The sequence below is a fragment of the Penicillium hispanicum genome (genome assembly GCF_028827665.1).
Source record: "Penicillium hispanicum strain IBT 35686 chromosome Unknown utg000004l_segment0_segment0, whole genome shotgun sequence".
NCBI classification, from domain to species: Eukaryota; Fungi; Ascomycota; class Eurotiomycetes; order Eurotiales; family Aspergillaceae; genus Penicillium; species Penicillium hispanicum.
The window spans coordinates 2,145,351-2,166,711 of NW_026623196.1; the positions used below are offsets into that span (position 1 = coordinate 2,145,351).

The following is a 21,361-nucleotide window of genomic DNA, read 5'->3' on the forward strand; positions in this document are numbered from 1 at the left end:
AGATTAGGTCTTGTTTATTCTAGCTATTGATATCCGGAGGTGCGACGCAGGCTCAAATCCAGTTGAACCAATCACACCGTCTCAGAGATTGCTCTATGTGTCTATAAATGTATGATAGATGGTGTGTAGATCTGCAATGGAGGGTTGCCGAGACCGACCATGGGCTTCCCATGGTCCGCATCTACTTGGCCTTCCAGAACAACCAGCCAAAGGCAGCGACAAACTTGAGGCCCGCCGCCAGCCACAGAGCAGACTGCATGCCGCCACTGCTACGGCTCAGCCAGCCACCCACAATGGCACCGACCAGCAATGACACCACGCCTCCAATGCGGCGATTACGCTTGACGTTAGCGGTTGGCTTGTCGGTGATCTTGGGGTCGGAAGCAATGTCGAAGTATACACTGGTCAGAACCACTGTGGGAATCTCATTATACCCGAGAGACCGACTGCAGGTCATTCCACCGGCAGATTGGAAGGCCAGCAGGGCAATAGGGATCAGCTCCAGGAAGAGAGGACCGCCGTCGAGGGAGGCGTCGCTGGAGGAATGCGGGATCAAATCACCCTGGATCAAGGCCACCGCAATTATGATCAGGATGCACTGGGCGAGGAACGAAACGAAGAGAGTGCCGCGCCGGAGAGCGCCGACTTGGCGCATTGCGATGGAAAAGACCATGGCGCCGGTGAAGAACGCGGTGATCGAGACCAGCGACTTGAGCCAGCCCCAGGGCTTGCTGGCTGGCTGGTTGGATGCGCCGAGACCTAGGAAAATGGTGTTGCCTGTCGGAGCGGAACGAGATTAGTATGCGGTGAACCAGGGGGCGTGTAGACGCAATAAGTCATACCGGTTTGCATGCCCAAGAAACAGGACCACGCATTGTAGGCGCTGCTATCACACAGGCCGGTCAAAAAACAGAGGAGCAGACAGATCAGGTCTGCCCATGAAGGATCCAGTTGCTGCTTCCATCGTCGCGCGACGATAGGTTCTTTTCTGGGTTGGTCCGGTGAGGGGCTGGCCTCGAGATCTGGAACCGCCGGAGGCTGCGTTGCCTTCTCCATGACTTCTTGAAGAGATATCAGGGGCGCGTCGCAGCGCGAGGGAATGCGCAAATGTACAGCAGGATAGGTCGTGAAGGAGGAAGGGGAGAATGGGAAAAACGAAGATGCAATTCGCAATTGGCGGTTCGGTTCGGGTCGGGCGATGGCCGACACCACCCTTTTTTTTCTCAGCCGACCGGCTCTCTCCGCAGCCTTGGAACTGGTCCTGTAGGGCTGATTCCTGCAGAGACCCTCTTTTCTCGTTCGTCTCCTTCTCGGGGCTATCATAGGCTGAATTGAACCGCGAACGCGTCATTGCGTCCCTTGACCTCTTGCACCTGCAGGCACCTGCAGTGGCTTGCTGTCCAGAGGGTCACGAATGCCGAGTACAATTCCCATATCACCAGGCCACCCGACGCCATCGCGTTGGACACCATTATCAAGGACGGCGTCCCCACGCCCTAGCGTCCTACTGCTTACCCGTAGTGATTCTTCCTGTTTCCACAGGGAGTTATTGGCGTACATCACCTGTATACAGTAGTTATCTGGCTGTTGGAGGTTGATATGCACACGACGGAGACTGGAAAGTTCCAAGACACCAAGGAAGTCCACACAGATGGCCGTAAAGAACACAATTATTCTGTACTGAATGTCTTGATGCACATTAGCCCTTTGTATACAATCCTGACCGAAGGTCAGTACCTCAGTAAAGAGGGAAGTTTGAATGGGTTTAGTGTCAATCCGGCTGGGTGTAAGCCTTAATGCCTGAGGTATCAATATCCCCGTTCGGGGTTAGCGCGTCGAAAAAGATCGCGGCGTCGCGGATTTCGAGAATTGTGAACCGCGAGTTGCAGGCTTGCAGACTGGAACCAGGCCAGGGTTGCCAAGATGCGACCATCTCCAAGAAGCGCGTCAAGCATCTTCCGTATCTCATACCCATTCCGAAAGCCGTTGCCACGATACAACCTCTACCTCTCCCTCCGATTCCAGAGTTCATCCGCCGATGATGCCGGTCCATCACATCCCCTCGACCAACCTGAGCAGCCTAAACAACCAGTGCAACCAAAGCACGAGACCCGGAGTCACGCCGGATTGAGCGGAGTAAGAAGCCGACGACGACGCCGAGTAGGGAAGAGAATCGCAATCGGAGCGACTACATTGGGCGAGCCGGCAGAGATTCTGGTCGTGCAGCAACAACCTCGAGTTGTGAAACACGAGGTGACCGCGTCCGATGAATACCGCGTCCCCTTGGCCCCGATGCTGGATGACTTGGAGGAGGAGATGGGGGCTCTCAACCCCGAGACAGTCCGAAGAGCATTCGACGAGTACCAAGCCTTATTCCAGCCGAAGGAGCAATTGACTCCCCAAAACTGGAACGAGATACGTTCTGTCGTCGCGTCGTCATTCAGGAGCGAGCATCTATTGGCTTACTTGTCCGAGTCCAAGCTGCGCCATGCGCCGCCTGAACACGGGACAGAGACATGGAGAGCGGGAACTTCAATGACCGTAATCACGCCCCATGGCAAGCGGACGGTCAAACATCGCGTGGCTTCGGCGGAAGGCTTGAAATGGAAGCGATCGTTGGCCGAACGCATTCTACGAGAATGCTGGCAGCTTTCAATGGCAGACGATGTTGGCGAGCAGGATCTCCATCTACCTCCCGCAGTCATATCTTTACTTTTGAATGCAGAGCATTTCTCGTTTGACGAGGTGGCTGCCATGCATCAGTCTACCATTGATGTCACCCTCTCCTCAGGATTTGTCAGGATAACTGGACGACAAAAAGACTGCGAGGCTATTCGCGAACTCATCCTGGACGTCACTGCCAAAATTCGAGAAGCAGAGATGGGCGATGTTGGTAGTTTCACCTCAATCTCTAGTCTCCCCGCTCGCTTCCTAGAGTGGCTCGGATCGACCTTTGGTGTTGCTGTGAAGGAGACATCCTCTGAATCCCCGCCGTCGGAATCCCCAAGGAAAATTATTTACCTTGCGGCGAATCAAAGCGGTGCTGAAAAGGCCCTGAGAACAGCCAATCTGGCGATCGAAGCAAGCCGGGAGACCCGGGTGCCATTTTCCACCTACTTGCCAGCTTCTAAGCAGTTTGCTGTTCAAAAATACAATATCGATACCCATGGCTCATGGTTTGACCGACAGAGGTCTTGGTTTCGATGGACTGTGCCTTCCTTTCAGGCGACCTCAGTGCAGGGCCCGCGGACTTTTTTATTTACAAACCATCAATCTGAACTGTCGGGCGGGCTGCTCAGCCTCCTCCGGAGCCCGGCTGCTACAAATACCGCCTCTCCAAACGGCGTTTCTCTCCGTGAAGCAGTGACTGCCTCCGCTGGGAAGTGTGCGTTTGCTCCAAAGTCTTCTTTCGATAGTTCTCCCATTAGTGCAGCGCAACTTGGACTGCTTTCTGCACGACGCACTTTCACGACTGACGTACCCCGAGTCATGCCATTCCTGAACTCTCTTCCCTTGAAACAGTCCCAGGATGGATCACAATCTCATCGCATCAGATTGATCCCGCCATCAATGAATGCCAACCGTCTTCCAGAGCTTGAGGTTGAATTCACCTGGAAGCCAGCGGAAAGTTCGGAAGCCGAAGAGAATCGTTTCGATATCCGGAGTGTGAATTTGGTCTGTAGCACCAGCAGCGTGGACTATCTTCTCCCGGAGAACAGCCAGGATCTCCGCTTTACACGCACTCTCTACTACGACATCCCAGCGGAAACTCTTGCCGAATCGTCGAACTATAAAGCGCTCGTCGAAAGTATCAAGAAGCCCCTGTACGAGGCATTCATTTCCACCGATACAATACAAGAACCGGTTCCTTTGCCGCCATTTTGCCACATCGAACTTCCCAGTGATCTTCTCACGGAACTGGGATACGAGCACACCGGGGCCTCCCGACCTTCCAACCAAGATGAGTCTGCTCTCGCCTCGGAAAATAACATCTCCGTCGAGTACATGCTCCCTCCGATCGAAAACATCATCGGCGCTCAAATCCGACATTACGACTTTCGCGGGAGATCGCTATGGTACCGTCTCTCTGAAACCGGGCCTTTCCTTGCCGCCTCAACAACCGATGTGGTCCTGGAACTGAATCGCTTAAACGCTGGCTCTGAGGAGCAAGATTTCCACTCATTCTACATGGCAGCCTGCAACATGGCATTTGGTATCCATAAGGCTTACGCGAGTCTGGGCGCGTATTAGGATGAGTCCGCCTCGAACGGCCCTGATCTTGACCACGGACGGACTCGAAATTCTGTATCATAGTACTCGCACATTTTCCGGCGTATATAGACGGCATTGGTGCCCTGTTGGCAGGGCTTGTATAATATCACATCACATCACCATTTCCTGCTTGCATAAATACACCGATTTGAAAGCAGCAGATTTAGCAAGAGCCCATGAAACTGCAACATGGCCACTAAATAATCAGATTCATATCCATGCCTTTCCCGGTGAAAACGTGAACCAGTAGCGTGTTGCCACTAGCCTCGACTCCGAGAATCCGCGGGTATCATTGTTGACCCTGAAATCTGACCTGCCACTATGAACAAACGCCGTCCAGCCGAGCTTGGATCGTCTTTTCGTCGAACCGCCCGTCTTCACCCTTGTAGTTGCGGAGCACTTCCAGCGTCATTAATCGTCGGGGTGCTTTGCGGCCGGTCATCAGCTCAAATTGAGCAATGCCTTGCTCGATAACATTCTCTAGTCCGTCTGACAGCACCCATGGCCGTCCGGTATCACTGCGGATGCAACGCATCTGCTTCAGCAAAGGCGTATCAAGAGGTTTGTAGGCCAGCTGAGACACGTTAATAAAAGGGCCGATCGGGGGTAAAAACAGAAGAGAAAGCACTAACCTCCAGCACAACACCACCGGTGGGACTTCCAAGCCACTGCAGGGGCATCACAAAGTTTGCAGGCGGCTCGTCTCGATCCGGGTCGGCGGGAACACAGGACGCAATGAGACTGGGTGGGTTGGCATCATCCGGCCAGTCGTCCTGTGTGGACCGTAAGACGCGGACCACCTCAGCGGAGTCCACCTGGGACACAGCCCACGAGTTGAAGTGACGCGCAACCTCTTCCGCGCGCGACAGGGTTCGATTATAAATGAAGATCCTCCGGCAGCCCAGGCGGAGCATGGCGTAGATGGCGGAGCGAGCCATCCCGCCTGCGCCGATGACGAGGCCTGTTGTTTTGGCACTGATCGCGTTGCGCGGCGACAGGTGGCGGGTGATGCAGGTCATCATACCGACCCAGTCGGTGTTTTCGCCGTACCAGCCCAGGACGGGCCCAGCCTGGTTACGGCGGCTGGCTTGTTCCTGGAGCGAGTACATGCCTCCTTCGGACGGGCCTCGCAAGGGCATGATTGTGTTGATGGCCCCAATGGCCTCAGCATGTCGGCTTTTCGCGGCGAGCTTCTGGTACACATCAACACGCCACGGCTGGACGACACTGGAGCCTCCGAAATGAGGATCTTGTCGCAGCGTATCCAAAATCGCAAGTGAAGGGGAGTCGGGAATACTGTAAGTATGGCCCAAACCGCAATGTTGGATGGCAGCGTTGTGCATGGCCGGTGATAGACTGTATGCCACGCTTGCTCCAAGAATGCAGAACTGTAATGGGTCCAGCACGTAGCTCTGGAAAAGGGCGTGAACGGCATCACGCGATGTAATTTGCGCATCGCGCCAGTTCTCCTTTGGTCGAGTGATGGCTTGGTGTGTCACACTGGTCAAGATTGAATTGAATACCTGGGACGTGCGTCCTAAATGACCGATGTTATAAGCAATGAGAGGCGGGTGCTCTCCGGGGAGTGACCGTATTTTATTCGTAAACTCGACGACCAACGCGTTTTCTTCGCGGCTGGTTGCCACTCGAAGGAGGCGCACAAGCTGACAGCCGAGTTCTTCTGCTTCTTTGTATAGAGAAACACATCCCTCATCTTGCCATTTCACCCGAGAGGACGGTTCAAACACATGCTGGCCAATGATCTTGGTCTTGCCTCGAGCGCGAACAATTTGGCCAAGCCGAGAGCGATCTTGGTCGAGATCCACGACTAGATACTCAACGGCAAGACGAAGGCCGTGCTCCAATATGTTAAAATATGATGAGGAAGATCGATCTCGACTACCAATCCCTGAAGATGATGTGTCAATCGAAAGAATGACAGGTGTCCGGGCATTGCGTCGTAGCACAGAGACTTGTTTGCTGATAACGGTGGTCATGCCAGGCCCCCAGCGGTCTACGCAGAGCTCGATGGCGTCTCCTCCAGACTCGAGCTCTGGAAGGTTGACATTGTCGTCAATCAGGTCTGAAGAGCGGATGAAAATGGCATGGGTAAAAGAACGGAGCTCCGGGGGAGTCTCTAAAAGCACAAAGGGTGAGTCATAGCTGGAATGGTTCACATCAATCCCAGTGATGAAGCGAACAAAGTTGGTGAAATCTTCCTTGACTTCTTGCAGTTTGAACGAGTAGGCAGCCGATCGCCGATCAGGGCTGCCGTCGTCCGAGACGAAGCGTGTGCGATCCTCAAGATTGTAGAACTCGAAGTTGGAGCATGTCTGGTGTAACGAATCTCCCTCGCGCAGCAGTCGTACAGACTGATCATCCAACCGTAAAAGTTGCTGGATGCGGTCGATATCGCGCAGAAGATGAACCACCGGATTTGTCTGGGAGTAATGCCGCAGAGAGTCCTGAACCGGTCGCGTGAGACTACCCAAGCCGCACTCGATAACACACCCAGTTCGGTGCTTTTCCAACATCATTCGCAGTACTTCAATGTCCTTGCGCTGGAATTCCTGACTGCCGTTGCGCTTCAGGTATTCCTGTCGCGTAGTACCCGTGACCTCCTTGAAGTAATAGTCTTCGGTGATAAAACGGCGTTTCAAGGCAGTTGCGGCGACAAATCCAAGAGAGCGCTTGCCGCAGCCGCGGATGCCCACCAGCACCAGAGACGCATCGGGGTCAAAGGTTCGGCGCGCGGGACTCGTCTCGGGAGGTTGCATCGTGTGGGGGGAAGAGGGGACTCGTGTCGATTCGGAGGGAGGGGAGGAATCAGAGTCCCTAGCTTCGCGAACGCGCGATTGCCAGCCGAGCATTGTGGGCACACTTCCGATGTGTGGAGGATGCGACTTGTAGAGAAATCCTAGCTAGGCCGGGTTCGTGAGAGCCATAATTGGACACTGCATGCACACTGCTGGCGTTGCATCAAAGGGGCACATCCGAATCGGGGGGTTGTGCAGTTGCAGAGTAGAGGGAAGAGAAGTTCAGCGACGTGAGGTCGCGGTCAAGGTCGAGATCGCCTTCCCCGGTGGATGAGGGACAACCGCAGTGGGGGCGTGGATGATCTTATCGAGCAGTCTGATTTGACGTGCGGCAAAAGCCTTATCCCGGGTTCGCCGAAGAGCTGGAGATGGGCATGCGAGGTGATTGGCGTTGCGATAGGGAGAAAGGGAGAAAGCGGCATTTGACTTGGGGATGGAGAGGGATGGAAAGCGTGGCTGGTGATGTGAGAGCTAAGCTTTCCCAGCCAGTCCGTGGTTGCCCGAAGTATATAGACGACCCTCCCTAACTTCGGCATGGCGTCTATATATCTATGGATAGTTCTTTTACGATACTGTGTCACGTTTACTCCGCGTGTTGATCTTTCTATCGAGAGGCCAGATAGTAGATTGATGAAAAGGATGCGCTAACAACCATCTCGGTCGTAAGCTTTAAGTCCGTCTAACACCACCCGCTTTTAAGAGACGATGATAGCGAGTAGACAGTTATGTAAATCAATCTGTGTATCCAACACTGGAATTGTATGGAGATATCTCGTTTGAAGAGACCTGGTGGGCACGACTATCTTCGACTCCCTCTGGGCGCGGACTGTGTGGCGGCTTTGGAAGCGAAGATAGGCAACTTGAAGAAGGACCTGGATCGCACGCGAGCAGTTGCCATCTCCACCGACTCAGAATAAAGGCGTATCGATGCCGTCGAGGTACACTGTTGGTGTCGGAATGGATGGGATTTTGGATTAATAGTTTATGCATTCTAAGCCCCTAAATTAACAGATTGGGCGGAATAACAGGACAGACTTCTTGATTCCAATTAGTCGGTCCTCTCCTATTCCAATTCTAAGCCTAGCCTACCCTGTCTAGAATGGCAAGCTATCTGCTCTGTATATTAGGCTATCTTGATGCACCTCGGTATGTAGTAGAATTATCCTATTCATTAGTGCTAACTAATTGAATCTGTACTTAATCGCGTGTCTCTAAGATGTATTAAAAAAGACGTAGAAAGATTCAAGTCCCTACGTATTATAGAAAATATCTAGAAATAGACTAATTCCTAGAATTAGCTATCGAAGATCTAGGTCACCTAGGCATAAATTCCAGGGTCACTTTGATACTCACACTACGCAAATGGTAAATCCTGCGGCACGCGGTTCCACTGCCCATCCTCACCCTTCAGGTTTTCCTGCGCCACATCCCATTCCTTTTGAACGGCTTTGGCCCGTTGCTCACTGCGCGGGACGATCTGGGCTGGAAACTGGGCCGGCATAGCAGCTAGTCCCCCAACAATATTGTCCGGGTCCGGGGTGATCTCGTTACCGGCATTGTCAACCGCCTTGGAAATGTTGAACGTCCACGGGATTCGTGCCATGCTCAGAAACAGCGAATTCTCTGCGATATCCATGCCGGCGCAGAGACGGCGGCCCGAACCAAAAAGGAAATGGTCGCGCTCGGTGACGTCCGGCGATAGCGCTGATTCGCGAGTCGATTTCTTGTCATGCAGGTACCGCGTCGGATCGAAGGTGCGGCCATCATGGTGGCGACGCGGGTCGTTGTGGATTGCCCTGATACTCTTGGTCAGAACTGAGACCCCCACCGCAAATGAACAACGAAGACGCACCAAACGTTCGTGATAATGACCGAGTCCTTTGGGATTGTGTATCCCATGTACTCGTCCTCTTCAATGTTGGAGTGCGGAATCCCTAGGATGGCAGCCGGCATCCAGCGACAGGTTTCTTTGATCATGGCGTGGATATAGGGCATGTGTTTCTGGTCCTGCTCCTCCGGGAGACGCTCGCCGCATACTCTGTCGACTTCGGCCTGTGCAGTCCGTTGCACCTCCGGGTACAGCACCATGGCCTGGATAAACACTGTCAGTTGGGTGGCGATAGTGTCGGAGCCGGCGATGAGGAGGAAGCCGCAGATGTAGCTGGCCAGATCATCTGAAAAGCCTTCCTCATGCTGGGCCTTGAGGATGTCCTTGGCTATGCAGGGCTATATGAAGGGCGGGTTAGCAGCAATCTTCTATGCCAGTTAGGAGTCGTCGCGTGACTACCCTGACTTCTTACGACGAATGAATGGACTAGGCCACGCCGTTGGAGCATTGATCTGGCCCGCCGAAATGTTCGACGAGAAGACGCTGTTCAAAGAAATCACCACGGCGATCTGCATGATGGAAAACTGGATGGTGTGGGTAAACGACCTGATCTCCTTTTACAAGGAATTTGATGACCCACGCGACCAGACCAGCCTCATCAACAACTACTGCCACGTTGAGGGGCTAAGCGTAACCGCGGCCCTGGAGAAGCTCACTCGCAACACGCTCCGTGTCAACGAGCAGATTGTCTCTGTGTTCAAAGACAAGGACCCGCGGCTGGTGGATACGTTGACCCGGTTTATGCACGGATATGTCACCTGGCACCTCTGTGACAACCGCTACCGTATCAACGAGATCTATGAACAAGCTGGAGAAGGTGATGAGCTGGGACGCAAGTTTCGCAGTTACTATGAGGAAGCTAATAGAGTTGGCCGGGTTGACCCCAAGGAGTGGGCGGTGGTGGACGTTCCCTCGGTGAACGAAAGTCAAGTCACTGTCTTTTCCCCCATGGGAGTCCTATCTTCCATTCCTCCCCTTAAGTGGGCGCAACAAATGATTGTGTGGCCGCAGCTACCTAGCATCGTGACCTATTGGATCAAACAGGGCAGAAATTCATAGGTCCTGGGAGGCTGTTGCAGCCCCCGGGGAGAACTGTCAATCCGTCATGAACCTTTACTAGCCCATTGTTCTTTTTTTTTATCTTGAATATTCCCTTGTTATTATCTACTGCTTTGACATTCAGACATGACACATCATTCTTAACTCAAACGTAGGAATAATGATCTATTTGATTATGGTATCTTTGGATCTACCCGTTGTTCCCTCCTCGGAGCTTACACCACTCTGGAAACCACATGGGCAGGATGGCAACTCCTGGGAGGAAGTCGATAGTATGGACTGGCTGCATAGAGGAGTCGTGGTTCGGGAGGCTCTTCTGGAGAAGCGATTCTAAACCGCCAACACTGGGTTATAAGGATATTATGTGGATCCCCTCTAGGAATCGATAGCCTAGGCCGGATCCAAGTAGCGCGCATAGTATAACTATGCCACATGCCACATGCCAATATATTCACAAATATTTTTATCCTAGTCCCGTTATATGCATCTAAGTCTCCTTGAACTCATAGCGGCCCTCGCGGTCCTGGACCGCCACCTCAATCCGACCCTCCTCAATCTCCTTGCCATCCACCTCGATGGAAGCGTGCATCACGTCTCCGGCGTGGACCTGGCCGACGCCCTTGGGGGTTCCAGTCAAGACAATATCACCCTGTTCCAGGGTCATCACCCGCGAGATCTGGGCCAGCTGCTGGGGAATGCGGTGCAGCATCAGGCTTGTTGAATCAGCCTGCTTCTCGGCCTGGCCGACGCGGAGACGCAGGAAGGCATCGTGGGGGTTCGGAATGCGCGACTTGGCGATCACTTGCGAGATGGGGAGGAAAGTGTCGAAGCCCTTGGCAATGGACCAGGGGAGGCCCTTCTTCTTGGCCTCGTCTTGGACGTTGCGGGCCGTCATGTCAATGGCGAGGATGTAGCCTGTGAGAATGGCAACGTGTTAGTGGACACCTACCCATGCCCATGCAACAACATGACCAAGAAACAAGATTTTTGTACGCACTCTCAATCGCGGCTAGCGCGCCCTTCTCGTCATGCGGATCGAGGTCGCGGAGGGTCTTGCCCATTACCAGGCCCAGTTCGACCTCATAGTGGAGGCTGACGCCCTTTGGACGCAGGACGGGACCGGCGCCGGGGAGGAGGATTGAGGAGGCTGGCTTGAGGAAGAAAAAGGGTTGCTTGGGAGAGTAGCTGTTGAGCTCGGCAATGTGATCGCTGCAAAGTCACGCAATCGAGTCAGCATCCAGGATTCCGGGCGAGAGGCAAGTGGGATTGCCAATTCCGCGGGAAACGCACGCGTAGTTACGGCCGATACACATGATTTTGCGGCAATTGGCTCTGATAGATGCAGCCATGGTGGGCAAGAATAGCACAATGCGACAATTGGGAGCGAGGGGTGAGGCACTGCAATGGGGCACGAGAGCTGCGAAGGGTGGAATTGGGGCGTCGCAGCGATGACCGGACGAGCTCCAACGGCGATGCGGAGAAATCGGCCGCGGCCCGCGTGTATCTTTATCCCGCTCGCCAAAGGGCGCAAGTCAACCACCCACAACAGCGAAATCAAAAATGGATTTGTCTTGGGCATCAAAAGGTCAATCTCTCAGCATCTCAGACAACTCCTCAAGAGATATTCGCTCACTATATGTGTGGTTTGGGCGATCGGCTTCCCGAGCCGAGTATCGGCTGGTTGGGCCGATGACAAGCTTATCATATCCAATTTGAGGACGTGATGCTTGTAAAGGCCATAGGGAAAAGCAATGGGACTATATTGCCTGTTAGCACATCCAGACTGTCCCTTTGCCGTGAAAATCACTGCATGATTCCCCAAATCATCTTGCGGAGTACGTAAAAAACAGCGCGAGGAAAGCGCCTTTTACCGCGTAAGATGGATGATATTTCACATTGATGAAAGGAAATGTATCTTATAAATAGAAGAACAGATACGATCAGACATGTGAGCTTTCGCCCGTGATATTCGATAGATGCGGCTGCATCAGCTATCAATTTTTGGGGGAAAACGCGGCAGTTCTTTAATTCCATCACTGCCAGCCTTGCCAACTGATCGTTCTCGCAAGCGGTCCGCCGCGGTCATAGGTGACAAGCGCTGTATGGTGATCAAGAGCCATGATGCCAGGCCAAAAACTGGACGCTGGGGAAACGAGAGACGGGGCACTCCACTGAATCTGGCCATTGTTCGGAGGTCCAGCAAAAACGGTCTTGATGGAAGCATTGTTAACCCAGTCCACGTCAGCAGAGTCCTCGTCGGTCATAAACACGACGGCGAGAGAACCATCAGCGAAGGATGTAATCTGTGGCGATCCCGCATTGTGTCCTTGCCGGGGACAGAACACCTGGTGGCGCCACCCCCAGGAAGCCCCGTCGTCGTATGAGAGCAATGCTTCAACATTGAACGGGCCATAGCGCGTGGTCTCGAAGACCATGACGAGTGCCTCGCGGCCATTGTCCAAAGTGGGCGCGATGCCGTTCATGCCGTCGCGCAAGGGGTCATTGACGCCATGCAAACAGACCGGGGGACTCCACGAACTTCCCTGGTCGTTTGAGACCACGAGCATGGTGCATTGGTTGTTGTGCGCAAATTCTTGCGAGTATGTGAGTTGAACCTCACCTTGTCGGCCAAGTCGCATGAATGGTTCCCAGATACCGAACGGCGGGGCCTTCTCGAATGCCTGGGATGCATATTGCCAGGTACGGGCCCCGTCCAGAGACCGACAGACGGTGATGCGAAAATGGGTAAGGCCATTGGGACCCTGATCGTGGTTGCGGAATGCCGCCAGGACAACGTGAGGGGCGACTTCCAATAGAAACATGTTGTCCACATCTCCTGCCGCCCGAGTCACCTCAGAAAAGTTCTCAAAAGTGCGTCCTCCATCGGCACTGCGTGCGACGCAAAGCGCGCGTTGGCCATCTGGGAAACGGGTGAAGGATGATAAGATTGAGCCATCCGAGAGCCGCGCGAGGCGGGGATAGGTGCCATGGTTTGGCGGTGATGACAGCGGGCGCTCATCGTTGTTGACCACCAGCCCGCGATGGTTGGAATGGCGATGGGGATGGTGTGAGAGATGGGAGTGGCCCACGCCGAATGCGTTCAGTACTTTCTGGCCGAGATGCCCGGTCATGGTGATGATGGCATTGGTGCAAGGAGAACGTGGGGAAGTTCTCTGTGATTCGTGGCGGCATGGTTGCCTGGGGTCCTCGTTGGTTACGTCATGCCTGAAGAGCTGCAGCCTGGCCCCGTTGCTCTCTACTTTGTATAACGCTTAACCTGACACTCTACCCGGAGTGAATGTCGAAGAAATTCCACAGACCACCTGTCCCTCTCCCGGGCTCGGATCTAACAGAGACCGAGGTGAGCGACGGCGTAAGTCGTTCGTAAAGGAGTTAGGCTTTTGGCAGCCCCAAGCTTATCGCCGTCCAATCTCCGTCGAAGGCGGCGTCATGCTGGATGCCTAGTGGCATGGGAGGTGTATATAACGTGATGAATTCCTCGCGGTTAAGACTGAACACAAAGCCATTGCAAACATGCATCTTATACCTTTCTTCTATTCACAGCTTGTTGTTCGCCCTACCTGGCCTACACGGTCCTTCGAGGGCGAGACGGTGATCGTCACGGGCGCCAATGTAGGCCTCGGCCTCGAAGCGGCGCGTCACATCGCACGACTCGGCGCTGCGCGAGTCATTCTGGGTGTTCGCAATGTCAAGGCCGGTGAAGAGGCCAAACAGTCAATAGAGACGTCGACCGGGCGCCCGGGGGTTTGTGAGGTGTGGGAGGTCGATCTGGCATCGTACAAGTCGGTGCTCGCCTTTGGTGATCGTGCGGCCCAGCTTCCTCGACTCGACGCAGCAATCCTAAACGCGGCCGTGGCAACACCCAACTTCCAACTAGACGAGGGCTATGAACGTACCATCACAGTCAACGTCATCAACACCTTGCTCCTTGGACTCCTTATCCTTCCACCACTGAAGGCTACCCGAAAATCCCTTCCTTCCACCCACCCTCGCCTCTCTTTCATTGTCAGCGAGGTTCACGGGCTTGTGGAGTTTCCCGAATGGAAGGAAGAAAGTCCTTTGAAGACCATTTCCGATCCTGCAAAGGCCAAGATGGATGTGCGATACCCGTTGTCCAAACTGCTAGAGGTTCTGCTAGTGCAGGAACTGGCAGCACGGGTCCGCGCATCAGATGTCATCATCACCATGGTCAATCCGGGTCTCTGCCATTCGCAATTGGGGCGCGAGGCGGGCTGGGGCCTTTGGGCGATGAAGCAAGTGCTGGCCCGAACGACCGAGGTTGGATCCCGCACTCTCGTCGCTGGCGTATCTACGGGTATTGAAGGCCACGGCTCTTACATGACTGACGGTCATGTCAGCAACACCTCCCTGTCCGCATATGTGCGCAGCGAGGAAGGTGGAAAGGCTCGCGAGAAGCTGTGGGAAGAAGTGATCGCAGTCCTCGAGGCGGAGCGACCAGGCATCATCCAGAATATTTAAATCATGACAGTTCGGGGGAGGATGGTCAGGAATGGTGGACGATCTGGGGGAGACGTCAGTAATGTAATGAACTCTTATGGATACCATGAATATTATGTTCATTCCCCTCTATTCGCTACTCGATGATCGTTCCACGAGCCTCGATGTTAGTAGGTTGCAAGCTTGCAGAAACGGGAGTAAAGCAAAGCCGAGGAGAAGCTCATGCAGTGTGGAAGATGGAAGATGAAAGAATGGCCCAAGAAGACCAAACTTCCCCACACAACCTTGGAAGCGTAGAGTCGGCACAGATGACAGCAGCGTGTTTGCTTCCCCCCGCGCTGTCAACCCTTCTTACTCGCCCAACACTCCTCTCATTCGCGCATCGCCGGAGCCACCTGCCTTCTCGGAACGAGTTCGTCACAGCTGTCATCCCATTATCCAGCCCACTTGCAAATGCAGCCACGAAAAGCCCCATCGAATCGCCATGGTGGTCTGCGCTATGACAACTGTCGGAGCTCCTCGAACCAGTGGCAGCAGTGGTACTGGCCGCGACGCGCAGGTTCTGATTGATTGCCCTTTTTGTCCGACCACCGAACAAAGAATACCAAGAAAGGTAGACAGGGATCGGGAACGTCGATGAGGCCTGTGGGACACTCGAATGCTACTCATGGCATGGGCATTTAATCCTCACTGTCTCTAGTACCCTCGGCAGATCCCCCCGGTCAGCAATTTTCTTAATCGATAACGACAAGGGCATCATTATGACTCCCGTTGTAATGAAATCTGAGTCCCTCAATCTTATGCCCAATATAGGACAGACAAAGACCCAACGGCTCGAAGCTGCTCTTTCGGTGGTTGATCTGGCACTTTCAACGCGCCGAAGAGAACTTCTTCATCTCTTTGATCTTTTGACAGCAGTGCCCAGCATCCGAGGCGAACATCCGGATGTGCAACTCCAACGTCTCCTCCAGTTGGTATGGTTGATCACGATTCGCGCTTTTACTGCGTCTACCACCTTCTATATTGGGGAAAGATTTCATGATGGACGATCATTTGTTGGCCCGACTGACGATGACATTACCGAGCCCATCGTCCCAATTCATGTGGATACTCATGAATCCGTGCTTGATCTTTTTGGGCAGATGGTTAATGGCTTAGTAGTCGAGGGAGCCAGGCTATATACCAACGGTCAATCTACCAAAGTTCATCGAGATTGCCCTTTGAATACTACGAATACTACGATTGTCTACCAGAGACATCCAGTCAACGTGAAGAATGGTACTCGAGCATGTGCAGACCGATGCCAGGTCTGCTGCCCCATACCGTTGACCGAGTCGGTCGAGCCGGGATTTGCTTTAAAAGGTCTTCAGCTTTATATTCGCTGCGCCCCAGACGATCATTTGGTTGCACAGCTAGATGTCGGCGCAACTGGAGTTGACTTGCCACTGGCAGCTAGCATCCTTCATAGTTTCAACCAAGCATTGACATCTATTGGAAGTGCCCCAACTCAGCCGATTGGAAATGTGGACATGTGCAGTGGGCACCATCGCGAATGGATAGCCAGCTTGACACGCCCACTTGCACCACCCCGAGATGAATTACTGCATGCCTTGTGCTTGCGACACGTACGGAGCACTCCAGATGCACCGGCGGTTCGCTCCTGGGACGGTGATCTCACCTATTACGAACTCAACGACCTAACATCTCGTTTGGCCCATTGGTTAGTAGGCCGGGGTGTTAGGCCGGGCGTGTTTGTAGCATGCGCATTCTACAAGTCGACGTGGGCAATCGTGGCTCGTCTCGCCGTCCTCATGGCTGGCGGTGCATATATCTGCATGGACGCCCATGACCCCCCGCCATACCTGGCGTCCGTTCTACAACGAACCCATACCCAGGTTATGTTGGCATCTGTCGGCTTTGGGGAGAAATTCGCAGATCAGGTGAATGCTCGCTTTGAAGTCAGCGAAGCATCGCTCCGAGCATTGCCATCTTTTGCCACCACGCCGTGCTCAACTGTCCAAACAACTGATCCGTGTGTAGTACTATTCACGTCAGGTAGCACGGGTAACCCCAAAGGCATCATCCAAGAGCATCGAAGCTATGCATCCGCATTGACGGACTATATTCGAGTTACTGGGATGGGTCCCCATTCTCGTCTTTTCCAATTCGATGCCTATGCCTTTGACATCAGCAATAATGATCTGCTCGCCCCTCTCATCGCCGGTGGCTGCTGCTGCGTTCCCACGACGTCGCTCACCATCGAGGCACTCATGGTTGATTTGAATGACCTCCAAGCCAATATGATGTTCGTCACGCCCTCGGTCGCGGTCGACATCGACCCAGACAAAGTGCCGACATTGCAGGTGATGTGTATTGGCGGAGAGCCCGTATCAGATGCCGTGCTAGCAAAGTGGCTGGATCGCGTGCAGGTGGTGAATCAATACGGCATGGGCGAGGTGGCCTCTCTTTGCGCTTACAACCTCAACCTCCAAATGGGACGGGGGGCAGTCGTTGGACGTCCTGCAAGCGGTGCTATTTGGATCGTCAATCCTGACTCCCCCAATCAGCTCATGCCGGTCGGTGCCGTGGGAGAACTCTTGATCGAAGGCCCGCACATATCCCGAGGATATCTAGATCATGTTTCCGGAAAATCAGAGAACTTCCTCCCGGCACCCCCTGTGTGGATGGCGCAATTGCATGCGGATCGGCCATTGCATCGTCTCTATCGGTCTGGGGATCTGGGCCGGTATAATCACGACGGCACAATCGAGCTCGTCGGGCGGAAGGACACGATGCTGAAACTAGATGGGGCGCGCGTGGAAGCGGGCCAGGTTGAGTATGTGCTACGCCGCCAGCTATCGACCGGAGATGCGGTAGTGGTCGATGTCCTGGGAACAGTAGATGGGATAAGCGACCCCATCTTGGCTGCGTATCTGTACATGGCAAGTAACCCGACGAATATGAAGTGCGGCCCGGTAGAGGATATGCAGTTCCGGCCGATCGAAGAGCATCATGCCATCTACTCACTGACGAAGGCATTGAGAGAGGCGGTCCGACAGAATTTGCCTCCATACTATGTCCCTAGTTTGTTTTTGCTTATCGATCGTGTACCACGGACAAGGTCGATGAAAACGGACCGCCGCAAACTCCACATGCTGGGGCAGGCCTACTATATGGCACACCGAGAGGAACTGAGAGAGATAACTGTATGGCCTGAGTGGGACTGAACGACTGCGAAGTCTGTATTGTCTGCCTGGTTGAGGTTGGAGAACAGAATTTTCGTACTTTGACTGTCAGTTGGATGTATGTGGGCAGACACTACAGGATCCAACACTTGCCATCATCCCTGTCATTCTCGTCACGAGATTACTTTAGAGCCGTCCGAGAGGAGAATTTTGGTATTTTCTCATTGTTAATATCGTGCCAATCACAGAGCATCTGATAAGGTACCGATTGCTCTCCAATGGCAGAATGGCCAAGTCCGTATAACGGTCCTTGATCTTTGTTCAGCCGCACTATTTGCTTATCCCTCCCTTCACTTTCAAAGCCCCTTCATCATCCACTCATCGAATAGGAGTTCTAAAGCCGTGGACCGGTCCTCGGGGTTCCATTGCAAGGCCATCCGGAGCCACCGAAAAAACCCTTCTTTGTCTTCCCCTTCCACCTCCTCCCCTAGGCTCTCGAGGGTAATATCTGGAATAGGGGCAACATCCTTGCAGTTCCCCGACGCATCCCAGAAGGCCGAGCTGAGACGTCTCTGTTCTCGGAATTCAGGAGGCGGGGGCCCTAGTAGGGCAATCAGCTCTGCCATATGGACCCGATCATCAAATACACCATCTATGTTTTTGCCATTGATCAGGGTGCGAGAGCTAACAATATCCCAGGCCTAAGTATACCCTAATGTTAGCATTTTCGAGATGAGAAAAAAACAGAAACCAGAATGTTTCTACTCACAACCATGGCAATATTCCATATATCTACCTTATAGTCCCAGCTCGACCTTAAAATCACTTCCGGAGCTCTATAAACGTTCGGCATAATATCGCTATCATGCTCTTGGTCGCCGAATCGAGCTTCCCCAAAATCAGCGAGAATTGGCAGCCCGCCTGGAGAAAGGAAGCCTAAAGACTTATAGATTGTTCGATCTTTGAGCTTCTTTCGGGGTGTTGGGTCTGCAACTTCACGCTCTTCAAATCGGGAAAGATGGCTCATCTCTGGGCCGGGAAGTAGTAAGTTCTTTAGCTGAATATCTATACCATTGTTAGGGCTATAACTCAAGGTTTTCAAGGGGGGTGTTTAGTATATGACCTGTATGGATAATATGGCACTCTGAATGCAGAAAGTCCAGGGCGACAAGTAGCTGTCGGATAGCAGGCTTCATGAAATCAAGGGTCTTTTCGTTCCGAGGAGCCATCCTCACCAGAAAGTCTGCAGTCATTCCGAGAGGCTCGTGAACAAGACAGGCGTGACAGCCATGAGGGCCCTGGAGATAAAAATGGTCGAGGAGTTTACGAATAAAGTTTCTCCCGGGATGTTGTGCTTCCACTGAATTGATATGCTTGTAGATGTCTAGTTCTCGCTCGAGTTCCTGGTTTTGGCCTGTGACATAAACCTTTAGAACCACATATGTCGATGCACTAGTTCAAAGCATACTATTAGAATCTCTATTATAATTAAGGTTATATGAATCAACTACACATACACCAAGTCTTTCGCCAGCCAGACTGTAGAGGTAACCCCGTATCCTAGTTTAGCAAGGGTTTGATACCGACTATTAAGTACTTCACCCTGGGTGACTGGGTAGTATTTCTCGGGTTGGTAGGTCGGCAGTGTTTCCTCGTCAAGCTCAGCGGACTGGTCCAGGAACTTGACTCCCGAGGTGGGAAACACTCTCGGGGTGCAGGTCCACTGCGCTGACGACATTATTCGACGCGGCACCGCCGTGGGTCTCAGAGCAGACAGTAGGGAAGCTCGGCGACAGCGAGAAGTGGAGGGTAAAGACGTAGCGAAACACCTGCGAGCTCCGGTAAGACAAACACTGGCGCAAGCGGTTCGCCCAGCTCGCTTCATGATGAAGTTAGGCACAAGGGAGAACGCCCAAAAGGGATCGGAAGGAGAAAAGAGTCCGTTTATTATGCGGCCCAGGGACGGAGTCTTATTGTATTGTAGAGACTCGCATTAATAGTTGATCCGTTCCGGCATGTTATGATTAGTTAAGCGTGCGCCCCTTACCTAGGTAGGCAACCTTGGAAATTGGCAGATTGGGCGGAATAGCAACATAGACTTCTCCTTGATTTCAATTGGTCGAATCCGCCCCTATTCTGACATTGTCCTTCTGTTTATGACGTAACCAGACGGCACAGGCTAGTCCATTTGCTGATCCGCGGATAAGGAGTTGCGATGCGATGAGATCTGCCTTGCACCGGGGTCACAATTATGGTCAAAAACTCTGCATTCCCCTACCGCCGGGGCTCCGGCTCCTCTGAGAAGGACTTCTTTGATATTCCCGATGAATCGGTCCTGGCTGTGGTTAAGCGCCAGTTTCGCCGTGTGCGCACCTGGGCCACCATAGTACTCTTCATTCTGTTGATTAAATGGTGGCGTCGCGAAGGCCCTCCACCACCGCCATTGCCCCATCTCAATTACGATAAGATCGACTGGTCGCGCTTTGCCTATACACAATATGCCACCTCGGAGACTTACTTATGCAATTCCGTGATGGTGTTCGAGGCCTTGAGCCGACTGGGGTCCCGAGCCGACCGGGTGCTGTTCTACCCCAAAGAGTGGGATTTGGTTGCTGAAAATGATGCGGATCGGATCAGTCAGCTCCTCATCATGGCAAAGGAAAAGCTCAATGTGCAGGTGGTGCCAGTCACCATCGAGGGGATCCAGGTTGGCTCAGACGGTGGGTGACTTGCTGGTTGGCGGCGTCGAGCTGATGCTTGCTTAGAAGACTGGAAGCTGACCACCCCATTCTTCGACTCTCTAGAAGCCTCCAGGGCATCATGGGATACGAGCACAGCCAAACTGTTCGCCTTTGGTGTTGTCCAGTACGACCGCGTCATCCACCTTGATTCCGACATGACCCTCCTCCAGCCCATGGACGAGCTGTTCTTCCTCCCTCCTTCGACAGTTGCGATGCCCCGAGCATATTGGCTTCTCCCTGAGACGCACGCCCTCTCGTCACTGATAGCCGTAATCGAGCCATCCTACCGTGAATACACGTCCCTGAAGGAAGAGATCAAGCCTGCTATCTTTGGACAGATCGAGATGAATCTGACCGCCAAACGGTACGATATGGAGGTTCTGAACACTCGCTACGGCAATAGCGCAACTGTGCTTCCACACCGCCAGTATGGCCTCGTTTCAGGAGAATTCCGCACCAAGAACCATGAATTTTTCCTTGGTGGTCCTCACGAGGAATGGAACCCCGATAAAGTGCTCGGGGAAGCGAAATTTGTCCATTTTTCTGACTGGCCATTGCCTAAACCGTGGGTTATGTGGCCGCAGGCCCAGCTAGCGGAACTGCAGCCTGCATGCGACAACAATCCAGGAACGCCGGAAGAAAGTGGCTGCCGTGATCGCGAGGTCTGGAAGGAGCTTTACAATGATTTCCGGCGCAGGAGAAAGGTGAGATAGGCGCTCTTCCCGTCAAGGTGTACTTTTATGCTGATAAAAACCAGGATATCTGCAAGCTTTTGAGCTATCCGGCTCCGGTGTAGGCATGAGCTTGCTTTCTCTGGCCTTGGGGTTGGTTCCAGGGACAAATGGAGTGTACAGTGTAGACACAAATGTCAGGCTTTGAGCGTTTCTTCGGCCTCTGCTCTCTCGGAGGAACCTGTATAGC

General features: G+C 53.2%; 11 protein-coding genes across 11 annotated transcripts; 5 read left to right on the forward strand and 6 right to left on the reverse strand.

Annotated features, from left to right (window-relative positions):
- Nucleotides 1-181: 181 nt before the first annotated feature.
- Nucleotides 182-1,056, reverse strand: N7459_004556 (YoaK family protein; the record flags this gene model as incomplete). Its single annotated transcript, XM_056943740.1, has 2 exons — nt 182-777; nt 843-1,056. 2 exons carry the CDS (start codon nt 1,054-1,056, stop codon nt 182-184), a joined length of 810 nt encoding a protein of 269 aa, XP_056800623.1.
- Nucleotides 1,057-1,923: 867 nt separating this feature from the next.
- On the forward strand, nt 1,924-4,251 carry N7459_004557 (putative respiratory complex assembly protein Rmp1; the record flags this gene model as incomplete). Its single annotated transcript, XM_056943741.1, has 1 exon — nt 1,924-4,251. One exon carries the CDS (start codon nt 1,924-1,926, stop codon nt 4,249-4,251), a length of 2,328 nt encoding a protein of 775 aa, XP_056800624.1.
- Nucleotides 4,252-4,591: 340 nt separating this feature from the next.
- N7459_004558 (repressor protein) lies at nt 4,592-7,142 on the reverse strand (the record flags this gene model as incomplete). Its single annotated transcript, XM_056943742.1, has 2 exons — nt 4,592-4,846; nt 4,905-7,142. 2 exons carry the CDS (start codon nt 7,140-7,142, stop codon nt 4,592-4,594), a joined length of 2,493 nt encoding a protein of 830 aa, XP_056800625.1.
- Nucleotides 7,143-8,442: 1,300 nt separating this feature from the next.
- On the reverse strand, nt 8,443-9,424 carry N7459_004559 (cytochrome P450; the record flags this gene model as incomplete). Its single annotated transcript, XM_056943743.1, has 3 exons — nt 8,443-8,884; nt 8,941-9,314; nt 9,389-9,424. 3 exons carry the CDS (start codon nt 9,422-9,424, stop codon nt 8,443-8,445), a joined length of 852 nt encoding a protein of 283 aa, XP_056800626.1.
- On the forward strand, nt 9,394-10,035 carry N7459_004560 (uncharacterized protein; the record flags this gene model as incomplete). Its single annotated transcript, XM_056943744.1, has 1 exon — nt 9,394-10,035. One exon carries the CDS (start codon nt 9,394-9,396, stop codon nt 10,033-10,035), a length of 642 nt encoding a protein of 213 aa, XP_056800627.1.
- Nucleotides 10,036-10,522: 487 nt separating this feature from the next.
- On the reverse strand, nt 10,523-11,384 carry N7459_004561 (fumarylacetoacetate hydrolase family protein; the record flags this gene model as incomplete). The annotated part of the gene is made up of 3 exons (XM_056943745.1): nt 10,523-10,950; nt 11,033-11,244; nt 11,326-11,384. The coding sequence occupies 3 exons, from the start codon at nt 11,382-11,384 to the stop codon at nt 10,523-10,525; spliced, it is 699 nt and encodes a 232-aa protein (XP_056800628.1).
- A 684-nt stretch (nt 11,385-12,068) lies between these two features.
- N7459_004562 (sialidase family protein) lies at nt 12,069-13,166 on the reverse strand (the record flags this gene model as incomplete). The annotated part of the gene is made up of 1 exon (XM_056943746.1): nt 12,069-13,166. One exon carries the CDS (start codon nt 13,164-13,166, stop codon nt 12,069-12,071), a length of 1,098 nt encoding a protein of 365 aa, XP_056800629.1.
- Nucleotides 13,167-13,569: 403 nt separating this feature from the next.
- On the forward strand, nt 13,570-14,535 carry N7459_004563 (Short-chain dehydrogenase/reductase family protein; the record flags this gene model as incomplete). The annotated part of the gene is made up of 1 exon (XM_056943747.1): nt 13,570-14,535. One exon carries the CDS (start codon nt 13,570-13,572, stop codon nt 14,533-14,535), a length of 966 nt encoding a protein of 321 aa, XP_056800630.1.
- Nucleotides 14,536-15,275: 740 nt separating this feature from the next.
- Nucleotides 15,276-17,741, forward strand: N7459_004564 (non-ribosomal peptide synthetase; the record flags this gene model as incomplete). Its single annotated transcript, XM_056943748.1, has 1 exon — nt 15,276-17,741. The coding sequence occupies one exon, from the start codon at nt 15,276-15,278 to the stop codon at nt 17,739-17,741; it is 2,466 nt and encodes an 821-aa protein (XP_056800631.1).
- Nucleotides 17,742-18,055: 314 nt separating this feature from the next.
- On the reverse strand, nt 18,056-19,437 carry N7459_004565 (putative protein kinase; the record flags this gene model as incomplete). The annotated part of the gene is made up of 4 exons (XM_056943749.1): nt 18,056-18,400; nt 18,469-18,764; nt 18,823-19,151; nt 19,217-19,437. 4 exons carry the CDS (start codon nt 19,435-19,437, stop codon nt 18,056-18,058), a joined length of 1,191 nt encoding a protein of 396 aa, XP_056800632.1.
- Nucleotides 19,438-19,950: 513 nt separating this feature from the next.
- N7459_004566 (Glucose N-acetyltransferase 1) lies at nt 19,951-21,236 on the forward strand (the record flags this gene model as incomplete). Its single annotated transcript, XM_056943750.1, has 3 exons — nt 19,951-20,419; nt 20,465-21,144; nt 21,198-21,236. 3 exons carry the CDS (start codon nt 19,951-19,953, stop codon nt 21,234-21,236), a joined length of 1,188 nt encoding a protein of 395 aa, XP_056800633.1.
- Between the last annotated feature and the right edge of the window lie 125 nt (nt 21,237-21,361).